The sequence below is a fragment of the Pseudorca crassidens genome, chromosome 14, assembly GCF_039906515.1.
Source record: "Pseudorca crassidens isolate mPseCra1 chromosome 14, mPseCra1.hap1, whole genome shotgun sequence".
NCBI lineage: Eukaryota > Metazoa > Chordata > Mammalia > Artiodactyla > Delphinidae > Pseudorca > Pseudorca crassidens.
In genome coordinates, this window is record NC_090309.1 from 73,721,575 (window position 1) to 73,731,429 (window position 9,855).

At 40.2% G+C, this 9,855-nt stretch overlaps 1 protein-coding gene across 1 annotated transcript; it reads left to right on the forward strand.

Moving 5' to 3' along the window:
• Positions 1–145: 145 nt before the first annotated feature.
• Positions 146–7,876, forward strand: SF3B6 (splicing factor 3b subunit 6). Its single transcript, XM_067703584.1, has 4 exons — positions 146–288; positions 2,868–2,986; positions 7,291–7,429; positions 7,604–7,876. The coding sequence occupies exons 1-4, from the start codon at positions 259–261 to the stop codon at positions 7,691–7,693; spliced, it is 378 nt and encodes a 125-aa protein (XP_067559685.1). The 5' UTR covers positions 146–258; the 3' UTR covers positions 7,694–7,876.
• The last annotated feature ends 1,979 nt before the right edge of the window (positions 7,877–9,855 follow it).

Sequence of the window (9,855 nt, forward strand, 5' to 3'; positions counted from 1 at the left end):
CCAGGTCCCGCCTTTCAACCTTCCGGCCTCTTAAGTCTCTCAGCCCTGTTTTGCCCCGGAGTCTTTTCCTGAGGGGAGACTACGTCAGCACGTTTCGGCGTGAGACGGTGGTATTCCGGTGTGTTAGAACAGCTTCCGGCGGGGTCTGGACGTTGATGTCTTGCGTCTGACGCCTTGTTGCCCTCGAAGCTGAGCGAGCTTCGGAGGAGTGTGGAGGAATTCACGTATTTGCTGCGGTAACCTCATCAGTCTGCCAAGATGGCGATGCAAGCGGCCAAGAGAGCGAACGTGAGTGTCTGGGACTTCTGTCGAGGAGGGGGAGCACTTCGCTGCTGGGCTTTCTCATTGGCGTAATCAGAGCATTCTTGGCCTTCCTCCGTCCCCTAGGCGGGGAAGCCCAGAAGTTACTGACCTGTCAGGGGGGATTCCATCCTGGACCGGTCCTTAGGGATGTGCTCCTTGAGCCACACTTCCGCCCCTACCCCTTTTGAGAGTTCCTTTAAGTCTGTTATCCTAGTGTCAGTGATAGTGTTAACAGCCTGTGTTGCTTCACCTGCACCGAGGACCCGGCGTCAGGATCTTCTCCTCGGCCTAAAAGTCGGTAGCACAGATGAGTCCGCAATAAATAACTTATGCTTAACAGGCAGCTGGAACCTGGAAGTCTCCTCAGATCATGCAGCTTTTTGGATCCTTCATTAATGTTTTCAGTGATAATTTTGAGCACCTAGTATGTACCAGACTTGAGAGATAGGATACAATAAATCAGTCATATTTATTGAACACTTACTATGTGCCAGACACTAGTCTAGGTATCGGAGATACCTAGAATAAAACAGAAAGGCCTGCTGCTTACATTGTAATATTAGGGAGTCGGGGTGTTATGGAAACCTAAGAAAAATTATCTTAGGAGAAAGAGTAGTCAGATCTTAAGATGCTGAGAGGTACAGTAAGGTGAAGACAGTTAAATATAGTGAGATGAAGATTTTTGGTAACTTTGATGATAATCATTTCAGTGGATGAAATGTGGGATGTGGTGGGATGAAAAGAAGGTAGAAGTTGAGAAAATGGAGACAGCTCTTTCCACAAATTTTCACGTAAATAGGGAGAAAAGAAATTGGATGATAGTTAACTTTTCTTAGGATGTGTGATACAAGGTGTATTTGTATGCCAATGGGAATGATCCAGTAGAGCCGGAGAAACTGATGATGTAGGAGAAAGGTGGGTTAAGTTCAGGATCAGTTTGGGGTAGGTGAGGGGTTGGCATAGCAATGAGAGGGAAAGTGGCTGGATATGCATGAATGCATATTGAATATAAGGTACTTACCATTTGGTCGCATCTATTTTCTCCAATAAACAAGAGCCAAGGTTATCACCTGGGATGAGCAGGGAAGAGAGGATACAGCTCAACTCGGATGTTAGAGGGAGTGGTGATGGTAAGGTTTGAGGAAAGAAGGGAAAATGTGATATAGTCTCTTGCAGAGTGAGAAAGCAGATTTACTGGAGATGTATATTGTGATTGTCTGACAGTGTTTATCATCTATTTGAACTTAACCTTAAATCTTAAAGTCTAAAACTTTATTGTACTTATTTGTTTACCATTTGTCACCATTTGAGGGCAGGGAATAAGTATCTTATTCTTCCATTTATACAACACTTAGGTTAATGCCTGAAGTAGTTGCCAGTTTAATAGTTATTGAGCAAATTAATGTCTAGTATGTAATTAAGTATGTTAATAAGAAGCACAGGAGTGAAATCTGGACCAGAGATACATATTTGAGAGTCATCGACTCAGTGTGGAAAACGTGTATGGTTAAGAGAATGTAGAGTTAAGGGGAGTATACAGAGAGTCAAGAAGTCTAAAGGTGAAACTCTGTGGAAGAGCCTATTTTAATGACAAAGAAGACTGAGAACAACTAGCCAGAGAGTTAGGAGGAATCCAAGGAAAGAGTGTCAAGAAAGGTCAAAAACGTAATAGTCAACAGTGTCAGAAGCCTCAGAGAAATTAAGTTGATGAGAATTGAATACTGTACTCCAAAAAAAAATTTTTTTAATGCAAAAAAAAAAAGAACACTGCAAGTGAAAGGTCTTAGTGCCTAAAAGCATTTTTCATCAGCGTGCTGGAGTAGGAGCTAGATTGTGGTAGGCTGATGAGTGTTATGAACTGAAGAAGCAGTGAGTATAACGTGCCTCTTTTCATATGCTTGACTGAGAGAAAAGAAAAAAGAGCAAGATAGGATAGCAAATAGAGGGCTGATAAATTCAGGAAAGGCAGAAAACTTGTCTTTTTTCCTTCACTCTGTAATCCTATACCTTGCCTTGCCTGGTGTATTAACGAAGGCACTTATTAAATATTTGAGTGAATGAAGAGGGATCCAAATAAGTGTTTTGTTTTGTGTAACAGTTGGGAGTACATAGCAGCTGCTCACATGAGTAATAAAGGAAGCCAATGGTGAGGGAAAGGCTGTAAATTCAAAAGAAAGAGATCATTGATAGAACAAGTTTCTGAGAAGACCCGAGAATGGTTATCAGTGGGAGTTTTATTATCCAGCAAACAGGAACAGTTCCCTTGTTCTGTCCCACACATGTCTGTGGCATTGAGGACTTTTAAATGAGGTTGGAGATCTTTGTTTACCTGTAGTGACTAAAAACCTGGGTTTTCTAGTAGCCCCTTATTAGTTCCTACTAATAGTCCTCCCTAAAACCAATGCTTTTCCAAAGAGCGTGCCATTTTCAGTAATATCAGATTATAATTCTTGACTTATAAAAATTATGCATCATCTTTATTAGAATTTATTATGAGAATTTTTTTTTTAATGATAGCACTCCTGCCTCTGATTATAGTGACAACACATTATTTTTCATTTTAGATTCGACTTCCACCTGAAGTAAATCGAATTTTGTATATAAGAAATTTGCCCTACAAAATCACGGCTGAAGAAATGTATGATATATTTGGGAAATATGGACCTATTCGTCAAATCAGAGTGTGAGTCTTACTGAGACATTTGAAATGTCATTTAAAAGAAAATGATTGTGTAATTTATAATCTCAGAATTATAGCTGACAGAGGGCCTAACCAAGAGCCTAGAGACCAAGGGAAAAGTACCTACAGAGACCCTCATGATCCAGCTCAGTGAGAGCCAAGAATGGTAGTTGTGAAATTATAGAGAGCATGAAGTAGTAATGAGTGGTTTGAGGGGAATGGGTGGGAAGAGAAAGAACCAACATTTATTACATACCTACTGTTTGTTAAGAAGTACTCTACTGTGGTTTTTATATGCATTAACTCTAACTCTCTCAACACTCTTCACCATCTCCTTTACTGATTCCAGAATTTCTGAATAAGCTGTGCAAAGGGATATAAAAGTAACAGAAAAAGGCTTTTTTTTTCAACTATAGCTTTCTATTGAAGATTTAAAAGTATAGGGCAAAATAATTATAACATAAACCCATGTTTTAATTTAAAGATTGGGGTTCATACCTTCAAATGATGTTTAACATCTGCTATATGCCAGTTGTAATAGGTGCTTTTGTTTGCATCACCAACACTACAGCCCTGTGTGGAGGTGAGAGTGTCTCTTTCACAGGTGAGACTAAGGCTTAGAGAGTACCTTTCTAGCTTCACACAGCTATTTAGTGATAAAATCTTCTGATTCTAAATTGAATCTCTACACAGTACCACAGCTGCTGTCATTTTAACTAGTATACATAAGCCAATTACCTGAGTCCATCTAAGAGGATTTCTAAGCTTTTTATTTTTAATTGGAATATCCCTTTCTTAATACATTTTCTTTCATGACTTGAGAGTTCCTCCGTGGCTTTTAGAACTCTGAGATCTTGAGGACTTTCCTTTACAATGATCACTATCCCTCCGAAAAGTAAACCAAGAGCTAGAAATATATCATCATTGGTACTCAAACAGGGATGAAAATGAAGTGTTATAGAGCAGCTGTCCTTTTTAGGAACTCTCTTTGCATATTTGATAAAAGCTTTTGACCCTTTCTACAGAATACACACAACGTTTTGCAAGTGATTTCAGTGGGTACATGGACTCTAGGTTGAGAACTCCTGTTCTAGACATACAAGAATAGTGTACAGAAGAATCCCTGACTTAGGGCTCAGGAGACGAGATTCTACTGCAGGCCCTTTTACTAGCCATGTGACCCTAGACAAGTTGCCCAGCTTTTTCCTCACATGTAGGATAATTGATCACCTTAATTGGCATGTAGTAGACTCTCGGTGCTTTGATTTTGATTATTAAAGCCATGAGTAAGGTAGGACAGGTGATGGAGCCTAATGTCACTATTTGACACATGAAGCAGCTAAAGCTCAGAGAGGTTAAGTTACATGATTACGTTTTCTTGTTTTCACTTTAAGCTTTTACCACCAATCAAGAAAATAATGTTGACTTAGTGCTTAACATATAGTAGGTAGCAAGTACATGTTTTTAATTAAAATTACAATATGGAGATCAAGATATTAGGTTGATAATTAGGGGCTGGGGCGCTTGAGATGGAGAGTCTTTTTTTTTTTTACATCTTCATTGCAGTATAAATGCTTTACAATGTTGTGCTAGTTTCTGCTGTACAATAAAAGTGAATCAGCTATATGTATACATATATCCCCATATCCCCTCCCTCTTTTTTTTTTTTTTTTTTTTTTTTTTGTGGTACGCAGGCCTCTCCCTGCTGTGGCCTCTCCCGTTGCAGAGCACAGGCTCCGGACGCGCAGGCTCAGCAGCCATGGCTCACGGGCCCAGCCGCTCCGTGGTGTGCGGGATTCCCCCCGGACCGGGGCACAAACCCGTGTCCCGCACATTGGCAGGCAGACTCCCTACCACTGCGCCACCAGGGAAGCCCTCCCCTCCCTCTTGAGCCTCCTTTCCACCCTCCCTATTCCATCCCTCTAGGTCGTCACAGAGCACCGAGCTGATCTCCCTGTGCTACGCAGCAGCTTCCCACTAGCCATCCATTTTACATTTGGTAGTGTATATATATGTCCATGCTACTCTCTCACTTCGTCCCAGTTCCCCCCCACCCCGCCCAGCCCCGTGCCCTCAAGTCTGTTCTCTACGTCTGCATCTTTATTCCTGCCCTGCCACTAGGTTCATCGGTACCGCTTTTTTAAATTGAGATGGAGAGTCTTTAAAATGGAATTAGCGCCTCTCCCTATTCTACTTCCTAAGAAGATGTAAGAGGAAAGAAGAGAGATGCTTTTGTTTTGTTTTGATTTGTTCTGTTAGCTTCCTGGAGAAAAGATGTGTGAGAGAACTAATAGGAGAAAGTAGATCTCCACCCTTCAAATGCTTATTAGCACTTGCTGAATGCATAGCACTGTGGGAGTAAAATAAAATATAAGGTCATGTTTGCCCTTAAGGAACTTAAATTGTTGTTGAGTTTTTTATGGTTTTATTCTGAAGGAAAAATTAGGTAGACTTTTTGGGAAAATCTTAGGGACAGTGTTTTTTTTCCTTTGGGTAGTCCCAATTTTCATACCTAAAGCATTTTAGAAAATGGTTAAAGGTCAAAAGTCCAAAAGTTGTTAGATTATTTGCAGAAAGTAAAGAATATTATAAAATTTTTCATCAGGCCCATGTAACCTGACAAAGTGAGAGTGTTTGATGACACTGGCACCCTCCAACCACCCGGCGCCCTATACCTATCCCATCCCCTTTTACAGGAAGCACAAGCTCTGACCAGCGCCCAAGACTGTAGTCTCATCCTAGATCAAATCTAGGCAGGTGCCTCCCCTTCCCATGGGGCCCACTGCCTTTCCTTGAACCTCTGCAGGGACTGTGGCAGTTAATAAACCTTATTCTGCAGTTGCATTGGGTGGATAGAACACAGATGGAGGAAAGGGGATCCATCTTTAGCTTACTGGAGCATAAGCTGAATGGGACCTCTGCCAGCTGTCCCCACTCACAAGCACATGGCCATCTGCCACCTGCAGTTTGTTGCTCCTCACACTTCCCTAGCTCCTCCCCTAACGGAAGCTGGTGAGGTGAGGAGAGGAGGTGGCAAGGAACACCTACACAAGAAGCAGCCCCATATCCATGAGTGAGATCCAGCTTCCGCTTTCCACTTCCAGCCACCTTCCAGCATTCTGCTCTGGCTCACAGGTAACCCCACCAACAAGCACACTTCAAACCCAATCCCTCCAGAGACCCAGCCCTTTTCTCCAGCTACACAGGGCTGTGTAATGCATAAAAGTGCAGATATTATTAAAAATGAATGTGTGAAAGTTGGGAGTTGACGCTTGTTTTAAAAGGGCAGTGAATCTTGGGGGAATTCCCTGGTGGTCCAGTGATTAGGACTCCGAGCTTCCACTGCAGGGGACACAGGTTCAATTCCTGGTTGGGGAACTAAGATGCCGCATGCCACGTGGTGCAGCCAAATAAATACATAAGCAAGCAAGCAATGAATCTTCTAAGAAAAGTGTAAGAAACTACATTGGCTCTTTACATTGGAGGACATCCTTTCCTGGCCATAAAGGATGGTGGTTGCTGTTTTCCTGTGTATCATTTATAATTTTGCTATCTTCCTGGTAGGGGCTTCCTTCCAACCCCAGCTCCTTCTACAGACACAAAATGGTTTTATTTTTATGGATTTGGTAAACTTTAGTAAAATATTACCCAGAAACTTTTGTCCCCTACATTGATGGAGATTTTTTGTGGGTTTTTTTGTTTGTTGGGGGAGTGGTTTTGGCCGCACTGTGTGGTATGTGTCTTAGTTCCCTGACTAGGGATTGAACCCATGCCCTCTGCAGTGGAAGCTTGGAGTTTTAACCACTGGACCGCCAGGGAGATCCCAAGGTTGTCTTATTTTTAAGGACTGGAACTAAAATTAGAGTGAGGGAGAAAATCAGAATCTTTAGAAACAAGGGACTAGTGTGGTAAATAACTAAAGTATTGGTTCTGTTGCATAAATGCATAGTAAGAAAAACCCCATTCTAGACACTGCTGACTAATCACAACTATCATCCTAAGGTAGCATACTTTCCAGTGTAAAACTGAAAATTGATTCTTAGTATGAGAAGTAGGAAAGACTAGAGCAGTGAACATGAAAACTGAAAGTTTCAAGCTAGTTCTTTGCTGCTATTGCTTTAGTAGCCATATTAGTATTCTTGATATAACAGTAAGTTTAACCTGAGCTATTTTACTTAAAATAAAAACAAAAATTACATGCTTTGAGAAATTATAGGCTTATCCAGCATACCTGTCCATAGTATCTATTTCCTTTAATGGTTTTCAGGTAAATGTGTATTTTAATTAAGTCCGATTCAACTCGGTAGGGGGAACACACCTGAAACTAGAGGAACAGCTTATGTGGTCTATGAAGACATCTTTGATGCCAAGAATGCGTGTGATCACCTGTCAGGATTCAATGTTTGCAACAGATACCTCGTGGTTTTGTACTATAATGCCAACAGGGTAAGTATGGCCATGGTTCTCATCACGTGGGGACCCCATGTAAGAGTTAGTAGAGAGCTGTACCAGCACTAGGGGAGATGTGTACCCTGAGTTCTTTTCTAGCTACTGCTATTGGTGAAATTCATTTGACTGTAGATTGGTAACTGTTAACTTTGATGCTTACCACATTTTCAGGCATTTCAGAAGATGGACACAAAGAAGAAGGAAGAACAGTTGAAGCTTCTCAAGGAGAAATACGGCATCAACACAGATCCACCAAAGTAAACGTTTTCTGCATTTTCATTTTGGACTGTTTAAAACCCATGAATGACCACCACTACCCTTTTTTTTTTTTTAACTAATAGTGAATGTTGTGATTTCTTATTTGAGATTCAAAAAGACCTCCTTGAAACTTTGATATATTTTAGAATATATTATGTTAATAAACTTGTAGCTTTTTGTAAAACATGTCAGTGTTTTCTCTTAAAATTTCTCCTCCTGTATTATACCAGAAAAAAAATAATAAAACAGCATTTGAACCGTATCAAGAATTGTTCAGTGGTAGGTGGTCCTAGAGACTGAGTTTCTTGAGGATGGGGACCTTTTGATATTCTTAATGCCTCCAGTGACCAGTACAGTGCTTAGCCATCAAAGGAACTTGTTAAGAGTATTGTTATTTATTGAATGTCTATTAATAATGAAATCTCCATAACAACTTAGTGAAGGTATAGGTATCTCCACTTCGCAGATCCAAAGTTTATCATGTTGAGTGAATGAATAAAATGCTTACATAAAAAGCTGCTTTTTACTTTTTTTTTTTTTAAATACTTTTTTGGCCGCACCTCATGTGGGATCTTAGTTCCCCGACCAGAGATCGATCCCGAGCCCCTTGCATTGGAAGCGCCAAGTCTTAACCAGTGGACTGCCGAGGAAGTCCAAAAGCTGCTTTTTTACATCAACTAGTTACTAGCCTCATGAGTACACTTGAATACTTGCTTTACAGTTAACAACGTACCTTTGTCAGTATGGGTACCCTTGTCCTTACAGGTTTATTCTAGAAATCGTCGTTCAGATGACAGCACATGGTTAGAAATGTGAGAGCAAGCTGCTTGGGTAGTGCTATTTGTTGTTACACGTCTAAGATGTATTTATGTACTTTTCCCTTTAGTTAGTAAGTGTCTGTGTATATTTTGGACCTTAGCTCACAGTTTATCTTTGCCATAAATAAAATACTTAATGTTTATTCTTATAATCACAGACTCCCATGGCGTGGAAATAGTATGGTTATTACCACATTCATCATAGCTCAGCAGCTTGGAGGAGATAGCTATAATTTTCTTTTTATAGTTTAGGCATGGGCCAAATGGAAAAACATGGACTAATTGTTTTGTATATAACTATAACCCAGAATCAATTTGAAGGGTACAAGCACTGAATCATTTAAATGGACAAAAGCCTATTCTACTTTTAAATGCATTTAGCTTTCAAATCTAACATTACTGTAAGAAAATGGGCTATTTTATACTTTTTGTACTGTCTTCTCAAAGCCTACTATTGAAAATGAAGAAATAATTGTCTTATTTATTAATTATGTCTGAGTGCTTTTTGAAAGCACTGTTAAAGAGTAGAAAGAGTCATTTCTATAAGGGCAGGAAGATGACAAAGGAGCCACAGCTGTAATTTTCTTGTGAATGTTTTTATGAGTTTCTTACTAATTTTTGTAATGCACAGTGTGCTTTTAGGTATTTACAAATATAAAAAGAATTTTCTAAAAGACTTTTGTAAGGGGACGACAAATTAGACTTATAGTATGATTTGTCTAAATGGCAGACTGACTTGCCCCTAGTATAAGTTGTTTTAAATTAATAAGGGGAAATTCCTTCTACTGACAGTTACGGCAGGTCTGTCATTTTGATTAATATATGTTAGTTGAATTTCATGACCTGAAGTTAAGAGTTTAAAAAAATGCCCTCTAATTCTTTGGAAATTTTTTAGCCTGTTCCAGTTATGTTACAAGAACTTTAATTCAGTGGACAAATACTGAGCCTCTGCTCTGCCACGTCTGTGTGTAGTAAAATGCTGAGGACATAGTTACAATCAGTCCTCTGCACCAGGCATTGAAGGTGCAGTTTTAAGAGCGTCAGTAAAGCAGGGCCTGTGAAGCCTAGCATCATATCCTCTCCAGGTGCTAGCCAGTAGGTATTTGCTTCCCCCCACCCCCACCTCTTCTTAGTGCCTCCTGTTACCACGTTGGCTATAAATACTCTAGACTGAGATCTTTTATGTGACTCCATAATGGGCACCTGAAATGGTCCTTGGTGCTATTTTTAGTTATCCTATTGGTGTCACAGCAGAAAACGTGACTGTCTTTTATACAGGCTGAGTTCTGAGAAATTATAGACATTTGTATCATTGAGGAAAGCTAGGAACCAAGACATTCTGAAGGA